We start from the raw sequence: 19,626 nt of genomic DNA on the forward strand, positions 1-19,626 counted from the left end.
AAAAATTGAGCCGAATTAATTCTATGAACTCCTATAAATTCATAAGGAAAATGTATATAATAATATCCACGGGGTGGCCCGACTCAATTGGTCACGAAATCTCGTTTATTAACCCCTTTGATATTAATCGAAAAATAGAGTCCATTCCAAATCGGCTCCGAATCTAGCCGAAGAAAATTCTATGAACTCTTTTAAATCCATAGGAAAAATATAAGTAAAAATATCCACTAGGTGGTCTGACTCAATTGATCTCGAATTCCCGTGTACTAACCCCTTTAAGATTTATCGAAAAACCGAGTCCATGCCATATCGGCACCGATTCGGCTACGAATTGAGCCGAATAAAATTCTATGAACTCCAATAAATTCATAGGAAAAATATATGTAAACATATCCACGAGGTGGTCTGACTCAATTGGTGTCGAATTCCCGTGTACTAACTCTTTCGAAATTTATCTAAAAACCGAGTTGATCCCATATCGGCACCGATACGGCGAAAAATTGAGCCGAATTAACTCTATGAACTCCTACAAATTCATAAGGAAAATGTATATAATAATATCCACGGGGTGGTCCGACTCAATAGGTCACGGAATCTCGTGTATTAACCCCTTTGATATTTATCGAAAAATAGAGTCCATTCCATATCGACACCAAATCGGCTCCGAATCGAGCCGAATAAAATTCTATGAACTCTTTTAAATCCGTAGGGAAAATATAAGTAAAAATATCCATAAGGTGGTCCGACACAATTGGTCTCGAATTCCCGTGTACTAACCCTTTTGAGATTTATCAAAAAAACCGAGTTGATGCCATATCGGCACCGATTCGGCTAAAAATTGAGCCGAATTAAAATCTATGAACTCCTACAAAATCATAGGGAAAATGTATATAATATTATCCACGGGGTGGTCCGACTCAATAGGTCACGAAATCTCGTGTATTAACCCCATTGATATTTATCGAAAAATAGAGTCCATTCCATATCGGCACCAAATCGGCTCCGAATCGAGCCGAATAAAATTTTATGAACTCTTTTAAATCAATAGGGAAAATATAAGTAAAAATATCCATGAGGTGGTCCGACTCAATTGATCTCGAATTCCCGTGTACTAACCCCTTTGAGATTTATCCAAAAACTGAGTCAATGCCATATCGGCACCGATTCGGCTACGATTTGAACCGAATAAAATTCTATGAACTCCTATAAATTCAAAGGAAAAATATATGTAAACATATCCACGAGGTGGTCCGACTCAATTGGTGTCGAATTCCCGTGTACTAACTCTTTCGAAATTTATCAAAGAACCGAGTTGATCCCATATCGGCACCGATACGGTGAAAAATTGAGCCGAATTAATTCTATGAACTCCTACAAATTCATAAGGAAAATGTATATAATAATATCCACGGGGTGGTCCAACTCAATAGGTCACGAAATCTCGTGTATTAACCCCTTTGATATTTATCGAAAAATAGAGTCCATTCCATTTCAGCACCAAATCGGCTCCGAATCGAGCCGAATAAAATTCTATGAACTCTTTTAAATCCATAGGGAGAATATAAGTAAAAATATCCATGAGGTGGTCCGACTTAATTGATCTCGAATTCCCGTGTACTAACCCCTTTGAGATTTATCGAAAAACCGAGTCCATGCCATATCGGCACCGATTTGGCTACGATTTGAGCCGAATAAAATTTTATGAACTCCTATAAATTCATAGGAAAACTATATGTAAACATATCCATGAGGTGGTCCGACACAATTGGTCTCGAATTACCGTGTACTAACCCCTTTGAGATTTATCGAAAAACCGAGTCCATGCCATATCGGCACCGATTCGTCTACGAATTGAGCCGAATAAAATTCTATGAACTCCTATAAACCCATAGGAAAAATATATGTAAAAATATCCACGAGGTGGTCCGACTCAATTGGTGTCGAATTCCCGTGTACTAACCCTTTTGAGATTTATCAAAAAACCGAGTTGATGCCTTATCGGCACCGATACGGGGAAAAATTGAGCCGAATTAATTCTCTGAACTCCTATAAATTCATAAGGATAATGTATATAATAATATCCACGGGGTGGCCCGACTCAATTGGTCACGAAATCTCGTGTATTAACCCCTTTGATATTAATCGAAAAATAGAGTCCATTCCAAATCGGCTCCGAATCGAGCCGAAGAAAATTCTATGAACTCTTTTAAATCCATAGGGAAAATATAAGTAAAAATATCCACGAGGTGGTCTGACTCAATTGATCTCGAATTCCCATGTACTAACTGTTGGGTTCCGAGGCATATAATGCAGCGGATAAACGTAAATAAAACGAAAAATTCGAAACCCAAGAACAGGATCCATGTATAATTATGGGCAGATTATGGAGATAACGAATCATACCTTTCAAAATCTTTACTTTCACGAACTCAACGGAGATCCTAGCTATCACGCTTTCGTGTCTACCTCTCGGAAAACACCTCTATGGTATCCACACGAGCACCTCCAAGAACGGAATGGATGTACTAGCCTCCTTGACGATCTATTGCCTCTGCCTCTCCTTGCTGCTAGGGTTTTCACCAAAACGTGAATCTCTCTTTAACCTATCATTATCTATTTATAATGATAGATTAAAAGGCCCATAACAGCAAAGCCCAACCCTAATGGGTTAGATTAAATAATAAAAACGGATTTCTATTATTTAATTAATAACTAAGTCATACTTAATTATTATGGGCAAAAACATTCCTTTTAATTCGAATTTATATTATCTCAATTAAGTCTTAGTTGATTATAATAAAATTCAAATAATCATCAATTAATTTAAATCTATAATTTAAATTAACTATTCCATTAAGTGCTCTATATGTGTGACCCTATAGGCTATTATTTAATTGGCAATAATTTTATTCTCTAATAAAATTATAAACAATGAGCGGTATCTAGTAATACATCATTGTTACCCAATTAAACAATAATTAAATCGTGATTAGATAAAACCTTCCGTGATTAATGTTTCAGTGTAATATAATCCCTTTAACCATACATATTATAGATTAAACTCGAGGCATGTATTTAGTCATCCTTTTCAACATTTAATCCGGGTTTACTTGATCCATGAGTGGACTATCAAGACAAATCATTATTTGAGCATGGCCATGCTTTTTCATAATCTCACTCAATCAAGAGGCCAATAATATCTCTCCTAATTATAGAAGGGTTAAATCCTTTATCTATCATTCATATTTCTCATACGACTCATGATATACCCGATGTCCACTTTTATCATCACCCGATCAAAGGTAACTTTTAATGTAGTCAAAGTATATTAATCTTCGTATAGAAATATAATGATTTCAAGTCAAAGGATCATTACACCATTATCACTGTGAGTCTTTCTTATGACTTTATTAAACATGAAGAATCTCACTGTGGGTCTGTCCAGTATCATGTACTCTTACATGTACCTATGTATTGACTTTAGTATCCCCATACTTATAACCAATGAGATGTGGTTATCTTGTCAAACAACATACTAGTCTATCTATGTATTATTATTGTCCTTTATATAATAATACTCGACTAGGGACCATTTAAGAATATGATATATTATATAATCTCAAGTTCAAGTCATGAACTTAAACTATACAATGTGTATCATGATTCTAAGGACATTTATTATGAGAATAAAATATCGCAGTAATTAAGGACATAACAAATACATTTATTGAATGATCAACTGACATAAAGGTTTAAAAACAATAATGTATTGCCTCTAGGGCACCTACACTAACAATCTCCCACTTGCACTAGAGCCAATCACCCATATATCTAATACCCATGAAACTAGTGTGACCATCGTGCTTCTACTGCGACAAGCCTTTGGTCAGTGGATCTGCAATGTTATCATTTGTGTGCACTTTACATATGTGTATATCACCCCTTTCATTAATCTCTCGAATAAGGTGAAATCTCCTGAGTATATGTTTGGCCCGGGAGTGTGATCTAGGTTCTTTAGCTTGTGCAATGGCTCCATTATTATCGCAGTATAGATCAATGGGATCTGCGATCGATGGAACCACTCCCAAATCAGAAATGAACTTTCGAATCCAAATGGCCTCCTTTGCTGCTTCACAAGCTGCAATGTACTCAGCCTCCATTGTAGAATCAGCTACAGTTTCTTGCTTTGAACTCTTCCAGCTTACAGCACCTCCGTTTAGACAAAACACAAAACCAGACTGTGATACAGTATCATCTCTGTCTGTTTGGAAACTTGCATCGGTGTAACCTTTTACAACGAGTTTTTCCTCTCCACCATATACCAAGAATGAATCTTTAGTTCTTTTCAGGTACTTAAGAATATTCTTGACTGCCGTCCAATGACCTTCACCCGGATTAGACTGGTATCTGCTCGTCATGCTCAAAGCATACGAGACATCTGGGCGAGTACATACCATTGCATACATGATAGATCCAATTGCTGAAGCATATGGAACCTTACTCATGTGGTCCTTCTCATCCAATGATTTCGGACACTGGTCCTTAGAGATCATTATCCCTTGAGACACGGGGACATATCCCCTTTTAGCGTTTTGCATTCCAAAACGATGCAAAACCTTATCAATGTATGTGCTCTGACTTAGACCAATCATCCTTCTAGATCTATCTCTATAGATCTTCATTCCTAAAATGTAGGATGCCTCTCCTAAGTCTTTCATAGAGAAATTGCTCCCTAACCAAGTCTTAACATCCTTTAGAGAAGGTATGTCATTCCCCATTAGTAGTATATCATCAACATATAGTACTATGAATGCCACATAGCTCCCACTGACCTTCTTGTAAACACATGGTTCATCTTCGTTTTGAATAAAGCCATACTCTGTGATTATTTCATCAAAACGGATATTCCATCTCCTAGAGGATTGCTTCAATCCATATATGGATCGACGCAATTTACATACCTTGCCAACATTCCTTGGATCGACAAAACCCTCAGGTTGTGTCATGTACACATCCTCTTCAAAGCTTCCATTAAGGAAGGCTGTTTTGACATCCATTTGCCATATTTCATAATCATGGAATGCTGCAATGGCAAGCAAAATCCTTATAGACTTGACCATAGCCACTGGTGAGAAAGTTTCATCGTAGTCAATACCATGAATTTGTTTGAAACCTTTTGCAACCAGCCTAGCCTTATAGGTCTGAACATTTCCATCCATGTCCTTTTTCTTCTTAAAAACCCATTTGCACCCTATGGGTTTTACCCCTTTAGGTGGATCAACCAAAGTCCATACTTGGTTTTCGTACATGGAATCTATCTCGGATTTCATGGCTTCAAGCCATCTCTTAGAGTCTGGACTGTTCATAGCATCTTGGTATGTGAGAGGCTCATCTTCATCTATGAGCATCAAATCACCACTCTGAGTCAAAAGAAATCCATATCTCTCTGGCTCATGGCGAATTCTACCAGATCTACGAACAACCTGTGTTTGTTGAGCATTAGGATTATTCTGCTCTTGTTCCACTTCAGGTTCAATGCTACTTTGTGGTTCTCGATCTTCATCGAGATCTATAGTTCTCCCACTGTTTCTTTTGGAAACAAAATCTCTTTCCATGAAGACAGCATCTCGAGCAATAAACACTTTCTACTCCGAAGGACTATAAAAATAATACGTCTTTGTTTCATTAGGGTATCCCACAAAAATGCACTCTTCGGATTTAGGTCCAAGCTTATCAGATACTTGACGCTTCACAAATGCCTTACATCCCCAAACTTTCATAAAGTTCATGCCTGACCGTTCTTCCATCCATATCTCATATGGAGTCTTTTGAAAAATTATCAAGAAAATTGTGTATAACTCAATGAAAAATTATTTTTATAATTTGAAATGATAAATATATCGAATTAAATGATTCAAATGAGACCCGTTGAAACGAGCGGTTTAGGTGAAACGGCGGTTTTGTTAAAATCCGACAATACATTTTAAAGTAAAATAAGAAGGAATAACGAGGCTATTGCTTGATACACATACTCTGTAATCTGTATATTGACTATATTCTCCACCGAAAGGCAAAAGCCAAAATAAAGTACACTACTGGTCGATATATAATTATATACTGTTATCTCTACACTTCTAAACTAGTTTAACCGCACTCTCCATACCCTAAAATGGCCGATGAAAACCCCACCAACTCCCCACCGGAAACACCCGCTAACCCGCCGGAAAAACCCCATTTTCCGGCAGCAGAGCCCATTTCAGTTACCGAAAAAGAAACCCCACTCGACCCTTCACCAACCACTCCAGAACAAGACCAGAAAGAACCAATCCAGCAAGAACACTCAATCCCAGAAGCTGAAAAGCCCCAGAAAGTCCCTGAATCACAAGGCTCTTTTAAAGAAGAAAGCAACAAAGTGACAGATCTCTCAGATCCAGAGAAAAAATCACTTGATGAGCTGAAAACCCATGTTCAAGAGCTAGGTGAAGCTCAGATTTATGGGGTCCCCCTTTTGGTAGATGAGAGGAGTGATGTGATTTTGCTCAAGTTTTTGAGGGCTAGGGATTTCAAAGTGAAGGAAGCATTTTTAATGCTCAAGAACACTTTGAAATGGAGAGAGGAGTTTGGGATTGAGAGCTTAGTTGAGGAGAAACTTGGTGATGATCTGGATAAAGTTGTGTTTAGTGATGGGCTTGATAAAGATGGTCATCCTGTTTGCTACAATGTGTACGGTGAGTTTCAGAATAAGGAGTTGTATAAAAAGACTTTTGGTGATCAAGAAAAGAGGAATAAGTTTCTCAAGTGGAGAATTCAGTTTTTGGAGAAGAGTATTAGGAAGCTTGATTTTAGTCCTGGTGGTATAAACACTATCTTTCAGGTTAGTGACCTCAAGAACTCGCCTGGACCGGGGAAGACGGAGCATAGGATCGCTACTAAGCAGGCTTTACAGTTGCTTCAGGATAATTATCCCGAGTTTGTTGCAAAGCAGGTATCTTTTTGTTTTTTGCGATTTTATTTTCTCTTGTATATGGACTAAACATTGCATCTTGATAGATGTTTTGGTGCTATTACTGTGTTTGATAGAAATTTGATAAGATGTGATTATCTTAATTGCTAGTTACTTGCTGAAAGGCGAAAGCTGCTCGAACTGCCTGATTAGGGAAGAATACTATTCGATATCCAATTGCATATGTTGAGCCTTTTTAACAATGATAGTGAATAAAAGGAACAAAAAAGCACTTTAACTATCTGCTCCATACAAACCGTACACAAGTCCATAAGCTGCCTACATCCTAACACATTACTAACATGATAGAGGACACTAAATGAGATCTGCAAGGACATTTTTCTTCGACAGTCTCCATTCCACTATGTTTCCTATTGTGTTTTAAACTTTTAAAACCTGAAAACCACTCCACAGCGTGGCCAAATACTATAAATTAGCAGTGTCATTGTTTGGCCGTTAGCCTATATTACTAACCTTAAATCATTCCATAACCTCTTTTTCAAGAGCTTTAACATTAATTAATTTCACATCATTAGTGTTTTATTATAGCTATAACTTGCATTAAATTTCTAATTACATCCTAATCTTGTTAATTTGTTGCGTAATTGGTAGTTGCTGATTGATCAGTTGTGCATATCATTGGCTGTCTAATATATGCTTGGTGTTCTTTGCAATTTATCAAGGTGTTCATCAATGTCCCTTGGTGGTATCTGGCCTTTTATACGATGATTAGTCCGTTCATGACGCAGAGGACCAAAAGCAAGTTCGTATTTGCCAGCCCTGCAAGAACTGCAGAAACACTTTTCAAGTGAGTCATATCTGCAACTTTGTATATTGAGAATTTGAACTGGTGTTTTTAATACTGTATATAGGCTTTCAATTTAAAACATCTTGATATGATCGGGAAAACAGATACATCGCGCCAGAACAAGTTCCCATACAATATGGTGGTTTAAGTGTGGATTTCTGTGATTGTAATCCTGCATTCACTAACAATGATCCAGCATCAGAGATTACTATTAAACCAGCCACTAAGCAAACTGTGGAAATCCTTGTAAATGAGGTACCTTTTAATCCCTCTTGTTATTATGATTGCTGATAACAGTTGTCTGGACCCTTTTGTCTTAATTTTTTTACCAGTATACACTTTTGACCATGCACTGTAATTACAGAAGTGCAGTATTATCTGGGAATTGCGAGTAGTTGGCTGGGAAGTGAGTTACAGTGCTGAATATGTGCCCAGAACTGAAGGGAGCTACACCGTAATTATACACAAGGCAAGGAAGATGTCCCCAACGGATGAACCAGTAATTTGCAACGGTTTCAAGATCACTGAGCTTGGTAAGCTGCTGCTTACAGTTGATAATTCTACTTCCAAGAAGAAGAAGCTGCTTTACCGGTTCAAGGTGGAACCATTGTGCGATTAAGATCTTTGGTTCAAGTGCTGCATCGGACTTCCTGAGACTTAGTTTTTGTTTTTTGTTTTTTTTTTTTTTGGGGTGGGGGGGGGGGGGGGGGGGGGGGGGGGGGGGTGGTGTTGTATGTTTTTCAGAGCTTAGAAATTTTACTTGTCCAAATTGACATTATGAATGGGATCTTGTTTATGGAGTTTATGTATTAGACTGGAAACTTTTTGGTGCTCTCTCCTCCTTTTGGAGGAAAGAGGGCAAGGTGTGTAATGATTTGCCCATGATATCAACTGGGTTTTGGCCTGGATCTATATACTCAAGTGATTAGCATGCTTGGGGATTGAATGTTAACTTGAGCTCAAAAGTATAGATGACAAGCCAAATGTTGTAAACATGTGTATCTTCACTTGGTGTGTGTTAATGCAAATCTATTTCACATCATACATCTGTCTATAATGACTAATATAAGTATACTTTTCATTTCTCTTGCTTGTGTCATCGATTTTCTAGAATCTCGGTTTTATCGATAAATCTCAAAAGGGTTAGTACACGGGCATTAGAAACCCATTGAGTCGGACCACCTCGTGGTTAGTTTTACATATTTTCCCTATGGGTTTATAGGAATTCATAAAATTTTATTCGGCTCAATTTTAAGCCGAATCGGTGCCTATATGGCATGAACTCTGTTTTTCGATAAATCTCAAGGGGGTTAGTACACGGGAATTCGAGATCAATTGAGTCGGACCACCTCTTGGATATTTTTACATATATTTTCCCTATGGGTTATTAGGAGTTCATAGAATTTTATTCGGCTCAATTCGTAGCCGAATCGGTGCCTATATAGCGTGGACTCGGTTTTTCGGTAAATCTCAAAGGGGTTAGTACACGAGAATTCGAGATCAATTGAGTCGGACCACCTTGTGGATATTTTTACATATATTTTCCCAGTGGGTTATTAGGAGTTCATAGAATTTTATTCGGGTCAATGCATAGCCGAATCGGTGCCTATAGACACGGGAATTCGAGATCAATTGAGTCGGACCACCTCGTGGATATTTTTACTTATATTTTCCATATGGATTTAAAAGAGTTCATAGAATTTTATTCGGCTCGATTCGGAGCCGATTTGGTGCCGATATGGAATGGACTCGATTTTTCGATAAATATGAAATACACGAGATTTCGTGACCTATTCAGTCGAACCACACCGTGGATATTTTTATATATATTTTCCCTATGGGTTTATAGGAGTTCATAAAACTTTATTTAGCCCGATTTTGAGTCGAATCGATGCCGATATGGCATCAACTCGGTTTTATCGATAAATCTCAAAAGGGTTAGTACACGGGCATTAGAAACCCATTGAGTCGGACCACCTCGTGGTTATTTTTACATATTTTCTCTATGGGTTTATAGGAATTCATAAAATTTTATTCGGCTCAATTTTTAGCCGAATCGGTGCCTATATGGCATGGACTCTGTTTTTCGATAAATCTCAAAAGGGTTAGTACACAGGAATCAGAGACACATTGAGTCGGACCACCTCGTGGTTATTTTTAAATATATTTTCCCTATGGGTTTATAGGAATTCATAAAATTTTATTCTGCTCAATTCGTAGCCGAATCGGTGCCTATATGGCGTGTACTCTATTTTTCGATAAATCTCAAAGGGGTTAGTACACGGGAGTTCGAGATCAATTGAGTCGAACCATCTCGTGAATATTTTTACTTATATTTTCCCTATGGGTTTATAGGAGTTCATAGAATTTTATTCGGCTCAATTTGTAGCCTAATCGGTGCCTATATGGCATGGAGTCGGTTTTTCGATAAATCTCAAAGGGATTAGTACACGGGAATTTGAGTTCAATTGAGTCGGACCACCTCGTGGATATTTTTACTTATATTTTGCCTATGGATTTAAAAGAGTTCATAGAATTTTATTCGTCTCGATTCAGAGTCGATTTGGTGTCGATATGGAATGAACTCGATTTTTCGATAAATATGAAAGGGGTTAATACACGAGATTTCGTGACCTATTGAGGCGGACCACATCGTGGATATTTTTATATATATTTTCCCTATGGGTTTATAGGAGTTCATAAAATTTTATTTGGCTCGATTTTGAGTCGAATCGATGCCGATATGGCATCAACTCGGTTTATCGATAAATCTCAAAAGGGTTAGTACAGGGGAATTCGAGACCCGTTGAGTCGGACCACCTCGTGGTTATTTTTACATATATTTTCCCTATGGGTTTATAGGAATTCATAAAATTTAATTGGCTCAATTCGTAGCCGAATCGGTGCCTATATGGCATGGACTCTGTTTTTCGATAAATCTCAAAGGGGTTAGTACACAGGAATTCGAGATCAATTGAGTCGTACCACCTCGTGGATATTTTTACTTATATTTCCCCTATGGATTTATAGGAGTTCATAGAATTTTATTCGGCTCAATTCTTAGCCTAATCGGTGCCTACATGGCATGGACTCGATTTTTCGATAAATCTCAAAGGGGTTAGTACACGGGAATTCGAGATCAATTGAGTCGGACCACCTCGTGGATATTTTTACTTATATTTCCCCTATGGGTTTATAGGAGTTCATAGAATTTTATTCGGCTCGATTCGGAGCCGATTAGGTGCCGATATGGAATTGACTCGATTTTTCGATAAATATGAAAGGGGTTAATACACGAGATTTCGTGACCTATTGAGTCGGACCATCCCGTGAATATTTTTATATATATATATATTTTCCCTATGGGTTTATAGGAGTTCATAAAATTTTATTTGGCTCGATTTTGAGTCGAATCGATGCCGATATGGCATTAACTCGGTTTATCGATAAATCTCAAAAGGGTTAGTACACGGGAATTCGAGACCCATTGAGTCAGACCACCTCGTGATTATTTTTACATATATTTTCCCTATGGGTTTATAGGAATTCATAAAATTTTATTCGGCTCAATTCGTAGCCGAATCGGTGCCTATATGGCATGAACTCTGTTTTTCGATAAATCTCAAGGGGGTTAGTACACGGGAATTCGAGATCAATTGAGTCGGACCACCTCGTGGATATTTTTACATATATTTTCTCTATGGATTATTAGGAGTTCATAGAATTTTATTCGGCTCAATTCGTAGCCGAATCGGTGCCTATATGGCATGGACTCGATTTTTCGATAAATCTCAAAGGGGTTAGTATACGGGAATTCGAGATCAATTAAGTCGAGCTGAAATTCAGATGTGTATTATATGAGTTGATAATGTGGAACAAGCTCCTTACCCTGTTTATATTGTACAGGCATTTGTGGATTGTGGGCGTCTGGGTGAGGCACTGAGGTATATGCCAAAATCCTGCTTGCGTTCTAGAACAATGTTTCAAGAGTTATATAAAAGCCAGAGCTCTTGCATTTTGCATGACCACTGTTTTACCAAAAATTTGTTGGGTGATAACCAATTGATTATTTTGTAATAATAATAATAATAAATACAACAAGACACAAGAAATTGGTAATGCTGAAAAATCTCAATGTAGGGAAAAAATCGCAGGTGATAGCTAAGTAGAATTGATTATTTTGTTTACAAGTAATAATAATAATAGTAATAAATACAACAAGACACAAGAAATTGGCAACGCAGGTGGGATTGGTAGTTGAAATTGTAGTAGAAGATAAATTGTGAAAAATAATTATATGATTGCAGATGATACTCTCTAGCTTATGTAGCTAATCCTTGTAGAGTCCTTGAAATGGACTCCTATTTTTGCTCCACTTCTTCTCCTACGTGAATACAACTTCCGTCCTATCTTTATGCAACTCTATCTCGTATTCAAATTGCTCCTTGATTCGTGGGTTTGTTAAGACTAAGTTCCCATACTTATTTCTATATTATTAACCTTATTCGTTATTGCTTTGCCATGCTGTCAGCCGATACCACCACGTCGTACATCATCAACTTGTGTTGTCATGTCCTAAAACCTTGTCGTCACGTCTATCTCGTATTCAAATTGCTCCTTGATTCATGAGTTTGTTAAGACTAATTCCCCATATTTATCTCTATATTATTAACCTTATCCGTTATTACTTTTCCATGCTGTCAGCCGATACCACCACGTCGTACATCTTGTGCTGTCATGTCCTCAAACCTTGTCGTCACGTCTTTAGACTTGTCGTCATGTCCTGATGTCAGTGAATTGTGGGTATAACAACCACTTTTCTGAAAGGGGAAACCGTAATGTCCTGTACTGGTCCCAATTATTCGGTATATGGCTACAATTTTGAGAAAGAGAATCAAACTAGCTGTAAATTGCAAACGTAAAAGAATAGCCACCAAAGTGCTACATTAGGTAGCATTTCGAGCCAATTCTTTGCAAGTTACTCCAGAAATGAAGCTCAGTAGGGGTTTCAGTTGTTATGCACTATTACTTCACTTTCATGTTTAAGGGTATGGTCTTTGGTTGAAAAAATCAAAAATTTGTTGTCTGGTTGCAGTGATACTGCATAAAAGTAGGAGTCTTGAGAGTAGAAGCTGCAGATGCTGTCGCATACATACCGGAAATGCTTAATATTTTGTTGCGAGGGCAATTGAAGCAGCACATGGATCTGTCATCATTTGAACCCACAGGCATGCATGTTCTCCCTGCCTCATCAACCCTACTTCATGCTCTCTATATTTTACTTCAATTTCTGCATTTAAACCCTATCTACATTCTCTCGAATCATCGAAATAGATGTTCAGGTTTATAAAAAATTTCTGTACTTCGAGAAGGGTTCAGGTTTGATCTTTGAGTGAGAATTTTTACTTTGATTAAATTGTCAAAAAAAGAAAAGAAAAAGAAATAGACCTTGCCAGTTTGCAACCACTACCTTGGTTCTAGCCTGGGAGTTGTGATAAAATGATCCAGCAATTTTATGTAATTTCTTGAAAAGTAATATTAAAATTTTATATAAAATTAGTTTTTATTAAAAAAGAACAATACCCAGAAGTTTGAACTATGCATGCGTGAACGAAAACTGTTCCCAAAAGCAAAAAGCACCATGCCACCATGCTTACCTTTTCTTGAACTGCAGGCTGCAGCTTTTACCTTTTCTATCTTCTAGGAATAAAAATTAGCTGTGCCATTATAGTTAATTAGTTATAATAAATCACTTGGCCTTACATTTTATATATGGACCTCTGTAGAAATTAATCAAACTTAGTTATGGTCTTATGGATCAATATTTTAGCTTGTAAGTTGTAACCGGATACTAGCAGCAATCCAGTGCCTATATCGAATGGGTTGGGCCAGTAAGTTCTAAAAATTAGCAAGTTGCAATTCCATCTTATGTATTTAGATGTTCTTGCCTGCTTTATATTTATTTCTGCAAATTTTGTTTTACTAGTCACCTAATCATGTCCGTTCCGCAATATGTGTTGGGCCGCGCAACACCCATTAACTCTACATTAGTATGATATTGTCCGCTCTGAACCATGGCCAAACCCGCACGGATTTGTTTTTGGACTCCTACCAAAAGACCTCATACTAATGGAATTGTTTTGGCTGCTTATATTCAAGACAAATCTTATTTATCTTTTCGATGTGGGACTTGAGTTGAAACCCACTAAACAATCTCCCCTCAATCCAAGAACCACCAATCTTGTGACCCGCTCTCATCCGTAATTTCTCATCTTGCGGGACAAGCCGCCCGACCACCTCAGTGTCAGGAAGAGTTTCGACACAAGTCGTCCCAGACCTCCAATCACAATTCTGGAGAACCTCCCCCACATCACACAACTTGCAGCCCGCAACCCCAAGATCAACTTCTTAACATCGGCTCTGATACCACATGTTGGGCCGCGCAACACCCATTAACTCCACATTAGTATGATATTGTCCGCTCTGGGCTGTGGCCAAGCCCGCACGGATTTGTTTTTGGACTCCTCCCAAAAGGCCTCATACAAATGGAGTTGTTTTGGCTACTTATATTAAAGACAAATCTTCTTTATCTTTTCGATGTGGGACTTGGGTTGAAACTCACTAAACCTGGCTCTGATACCAGTTTGTTAGGATCGCATCCACTGTAGATTGACGTTAATCAAACACAATAACAAGCACGAAAGTAAAGAACACAAACAATTAACGTGAAAACCCCTCAAGGGAGGGTAAAACCACAAATCCACTAAATCTGTATGTATTACAAGATTGGAGTCGCTCCCTCACTCAACACTCTTGAATACAAACCTCCTCAACTCGATCACAAAAGTTCTCTCTTGTGTATCTCTCACACAACTCTTTAACTTTTGCATACATAAACCTCCTACAAATAACTATATTTATAGGCACCCCAAATATTCTAATCCTAATTTACTTCAAATCCTATTTATGATAATTATCATCTTTTCCTATCTTGGAGAGAAATCCTTCTACAATTAATGTTCTACCAAGAATCGGATTACCTCAATTATCATAAATAAGATACCTTCTCAAAATAGGATTCTTAATTTATTTAGGAATTCGGGACGGAACCCAACAATGTGACCCATATTTCACATACGAAATCCTGCACTTTGGTGCATAGACTTTCGTCATCACTCTGTCTGCGCAAGCTTGCCTAAAAGCAGATAGATTTATGCCCATCTACTTGTATCTTCATTTCTAAGTAAATGCTAGTAATCTCATGATTTTTGCTTGTTCTCACAAGCATGTATGAAACAGATTCACGTTCGTCTTAGAACCCAAGAAATTGTGGAGTTTCCTCTTCAGGCCCTCATTCCGCATAGTGCACTTGTGTTCACCTTGTCTCTCTGGTGAGTAAACAACATCTTTCACTACACCATAGATTCACTTACGCAACGCTCTTATTCTGTGTTGCATTCAAAAACGTTGTACTAGTTACAAAATTTAAATCTACTGCAACATCAATTTTTTTATGTTGCGATATATGTAAACACGATGTTGTAGTAGTTAGAAAACGTTAGACGGTTCAACGGTGATGATGAAATGTTGCTGTAAGTATGTTTTCAATCAAAACACTAAATATAAAAATATTTTTATGAAAATAAATTAATAGTGATAAAATATATAATTGAGAATTCATTATTTTTTATTACATTATATAATGTCATCTTTAATAAAATAATGTTTTTTACTATTTTTATATAGAAAATTATTTAGTAATAAAATTTGAATAAAAAATTAAAATTAAAATTTATTCAAAATTCAATGATTTTGAAAAATTAATTTAAGTTTAATGTTTAAAAATTAATAATTTACTATTAAAATATATTGCAAAAAATTTTAAAATATTATAAATTTTAAAATTAAATATTCATTAAATTATTAAACAAAATATGAAATAAGGTAAATTATAGGAGGTAGATATATTTGTAAAAGTGGGAGTACAATTGTTTATGAATTGTGAGAAGCGGCAAAATTGCCGCCTTCCACAAAAACTTACTCAAACCTCAATCCCCAGTACAAACTCTCTCATTCTCTCCCGACTTAGCTCCCCTCTCTTTCTTTCTCGATTTGAAGCAACTCAAGTGTTGTCAGATTAGTAATTTCTTTCATATCGGGATTCTTCAAACTCTCAACTGATGGGATTTACAATTAGGGTTTTGATTTGGGTTGGGGTTTTACAATTCGAGATATTACTAGGTATTTCTCTCAACTTCATCTGATACATGTAATTTTGACTATTAATTTGTTTTGTAGGTGGTATTGGAGCTTCAAGTTTTACTCATCGAGCTCCAAATCAGACTTTTTCTACTTTGAATTAAATTTTATGCTCATATATGTATGGTATCTGTTGTTGTCTATGTGCTCTGCCTTTCTCTATCTGTATGTGTGTCTTTAAATTTTTATGTCTGTATATACTGCATCTCTGTATGTGTGTCTATAGATTTTTATGTCTGTATATACTACATTTGTATGTGTTTGGGGTTTGGATTTGGGGTTTAAGATTGGGGTTTAGACGGGTTTTAAGATTGGGATTTTAATTTGGACTATCAACATATTAGTTCTTGAGTTGTATCCTTAAGATTGGGGACTCTTATAGTTCGTGAAATAATTTCATATTCGGCTAGACTTCGTCTGCCTCAATTGCTGTTTCTTGATGAGCTAACAAGTGGACTTGATAGGTAAAGATATTATATCTTCTATAAGATCCTTCTTTGAAATCATAATTCTCTGTCCATTGTCTGTGATACTCGTCGATAAGGAACTTTGTTATTAACATATATGTTAAATTTTAATTGCTTATATGTTGTTGGCAGTGCTTCGACATTTATTGTGACTCAGACGTTAAGATCTCTATCAAGATATGGAAGGACTGTCATAGCCTCTATTCATCAGCCAAGCAGTGAAGTGAAAGATTATTTATTTTGGCAAGGCTTCACAAGGTTATGAGGCAATTTTTGTCTTTAACTTGATCAAGGATTTTATTGAAACCAGTTATATATATATATATATATATATATATATATATATTGTGTTACAAAAAACTTGCTCTGGTCTTTTACTTGTGTCCTTGTTAATTCTTATGCGGCGTATTTCTTTTGTTATTTGTACCCGTCATCAACTGCCAGCTGCTATTCAATATATGTATACATTACCATTGTGGGAACATGCAGAAGTGGCATCCTGACAAACACAAAGGTGATTCTGCTGTCACTAACAAATTTCAAGCAATCAGCGAGGCTTATACATGTATACTTATGTCAATACATTTTTACTTTGTTTTACCTTTTGTAATGCTTTGATTGAATTACAGGAATACTTAACAAGATTTTAAGGGATGATACTTACTTGTAATGGGCTGGGTCTTGGTCACTCATCAATTTGGTGAGTTTTCTATAAACTTGGATTTAGTTATATTATTATGTATTCTGTATTTTTTTATGTCTAGAAATCAAAAGAAATTAATTCATGTTCATTTTGAAGTCTTAACCATTTTCAGATGTTATGAATCAGTTTGGTGATTATTAGAGTCAGAAGATTTGCTGGAGCAGCTGGAGGTGCAGTTGAAAGGTATTACTGGTCTAAATTATAACAATTTTAGAAGCAAATATTATCTATCTTATCTAGTAGTTAAGTATACGGCAAGAGTTTCTATAGTATGTGTTTCTATATTGATCTGTTGTTGTTTGTCTGCTATCCAGTAGCTAACTTCTGCTCCTTAATTTATATCTGTAGTTTGGCGCTTTGGTTATTCTTGCACGCCAAACAAATATTGTACTGAATAAGTTTTTACCCGACACATGTTGTTTGGTACTAATAATATCACTGGCACTGACTTTACCTGTATGTTAAAATCTGTATTTGATTGTTCGTACCCCTCGTTTATCCTGAAAAATATTGTTCTTATACAAGCTCTGTAGTCTTGTATTTATATAATAATCGCAGATAGTTTTTTCTCTAGTTTTGCTCTAAAAAGTAGGATACTAATCTACTCTGTGTTTTTTTAACCCCGCAGGACATGCTATGCAGCTTCTTCAGTATAATTGGGTAATACGTATTAGATTGAATTGAAACCTACTTGTGTTTCATAACTATGGACTGGATTTACCTGATAATATATTTTCTTCTTATGCAGGGATCCATCTAAAGGATTTTTTGTTATGCCCAGGGATATAGCACCCATTTCTTCTGCGTCGCTTCTTTTCTGTGGACTACTACAATTGCATTTACGCTTCATCGTACTGTTGTTAGACACAAAGCAGATGTAGAGGACTTGGAGCCTATGTTTCATCTGTATGTTTGGGGTATGTTTTGATTAGTTGTAATAGTTTGATATATGCGAGATCAAGTATGTTTATGAGTATGACTGTATGTCACCAATGAGCTTGCACCCTTAATGTTCCTGATCCGCTTCTGTTACAGCTTGGGAATATTTATCTTTAGTAGGAACTGATGTTTACACAGTATTTCTACCACTTAAGAATGGGGGAGGTCCCACCTTTCTGTAAGAACTTTGAATCACATGTAGAGTTGGCTGATCCATTTGTTAAACTATATTTTTTTCTTCCCGCAACTGAAAATTGCAATGGGGGATTTATTTTCTTGCATTTTCTAAAGCTGGTTCTTGCACACCAATCACAACAGAATCAGGAGCTAACACAAAATCAGTTTCTTCTCCTGCAACAAAGGCACCTAAAGCAAGAAGCCCAAATATTGTTAATCGTAGGGGACCTCGTACTCTGGCATCCAAGGTATTATATTACAACTCGTCTATCAATTCAAGTTCTTGTAGTTTAGAATATGCCACTGAGTTTCTTGAATATTACTTATAATTTAGAAATACCATCTGTACATGGTTATATGTCTTTTAGTACTTTTAATGAATCTGGGTAAGCACATTGGTCTGTGTGTCTAATTTCTAACGCATTGAAGATGCAAACTTATATTCTTAATCTGAAAAATAGTTGTAGTACAATTTTTTTTTCTTTCAATACATCATCTCAGCTCTGCTCATTGGAGTCGGTGAAGAATCAGGCTAATTTAGACAATGAAGAGGCCCATAAACAGCTAGCTGCCTTGTCCGCGAATCTTGAGGAAAGTTGAAAATTGTGATTAATTCGACAATATTGTCGATTAGTTTTCATTAATTAAGTTTTGTCTAGTTAGCAGCATGAGCAAGGCTGACACTTTGTAATGGATTTTGCAGGAGAGACACTTCTTTCTAAAAACATAGGGCGTAGATTACCCGTTGCTGAATACAGGGGTGAAAGCCATCAATCTCCACCTTGCAAAAGGCGCTTCTCCAAAGTCTCTGATCAAATCCCTTCAACAGTTTACCTGTACAAGAATGAGGATGAAATTACTTAGTTGTGATATTATGTAACTCTATTTTTCATTGTAACTCGTGTATAATTCATCTTAGTTGAGTGATTTATGATTCCACACATGTACATTGTATAAATTAATTGAAAATATCAATCATCATTTTTATAGATACTAATAGATAATGTAATTATTAATGTTGGCAATAATATAATATAATTTGTATATTTAAATTGTTGGTGGGCCCAGCACTGGGCCCACCATTTTTTTGAATTTAAAACTTTATTGCAACACTTTTATAATGTTGCTGTGGGGTATGTTTCGTGTTGTCTTAGTACTTTACAGCAACGAAAAGTGCAGTGTTGCAGTAGTGAGTACCAGTGTTGCATTAGACACCTACGGCAGCGGCAAAAAATGCAACACTGAAAAATGTTGCCGTTTCCTTTTATTT

At 36.5% G+C, this 19,626-nt stretch overlaps 1 protein-coding gene and 1 long non-coding RNA gene across 18 annotated transcripts; both read left to right on the forward strand.

Annotated features, from left to right (window-relative positions):
- The first annotated feature begins 6,071 nt into the window (after window positions 1–6,071).
- Window positions 6,072–8,763, forward strand: LOC108205502 (patellin-3). Its single transcript, XM_064079230.1, has 4 exons — window positions 6,072–6,985; window positions 7,687–7,811; window positions 7,916–8,066; window positions 8,176–8,763. Exons 1-4 carry the CDS (start codon window positions 6,170–6,172, stop codon window positions 8,428–8,430), a joined length of 1,347 nt encoding a protein of 448 aa, XP_063935300.1. The 5' UTR covers window positions 6,072–6,169; the 3' UTR covers window positions 8,431–8,763.
- Window positions 8,764–12,632: 3,869 nt separating this feature from the next.
- On the forward strand, window positions 12,633–19,345 carry LOC108220457 (uncharacterized). Of its 17 annotated transcripts, none has more exons than XR_010284333.1 (8): window positions 12,633–12,761; window positions 12,907–13,039; window positions 16,670–16,795; window positions 16,982–17,051; window positions 17,167–17,237; window positions 17,367–17,423; window positions 17,869–17,900; window positions 17,989–19,345. It is a non-coding gene; the product is annotated as an uncharacterized LOC108220457 (long non-coding RNA). The 17 variants fall into 17 exon arrangements; XR_010284331.1 differs by having other exon boundaries at window positions 12,652–12,810; XR_010284334.1 differs by lacking the exons at window positions 12,633–12,761; window positions 12,907–13,039 and adding exons at window positions 13,048–15,202; window positions 16,110–16,534.
- Window positions 19,346–19,626: the final 281 nt, after the last annotated feature.

Source organism: Daucus carota, chromosome 1 (assembly GCF_001625215.2).
Source record: "Daucus carota subsp. sativus chromosome 1, DH1 v3.0, whole genome shotgun sequence".
Classification (NCBI taxonomy): Eukaryota; Viridiplantae; Streptophyta; class Magnoliopsida; order Apiales; family Apiaceae; genus Daucus; species Daucus carota.

What these genes read in the sequence shown, in the direction of transcription:
- LOC108205502 (XM_064079230.1), top strand. Translation starts at nt 6,170, where the DNA reads ATGGCCGATGAAAACCCCACCAACTCCCCACCGGAAACACCCGCTAAC. An exon ending in CCGAGTTTGTTGCAAAGCAG is followed by an intron (nt 6,986 to 7,686) that starts GTATCTTTTTGT and finishes CAATTTATCAAG; the next exon opens with GTGTTCATCAATGTCCCTTG. An exon ending in TGGAAATCCTTGTAAATGAG is followed by an intron (nt 8,067 to 8,175) that starts GTACCTTTTAAT and finishes CTGTAATTACAG; the next exon opens with AAGTGCAGTATTATCTGGGA.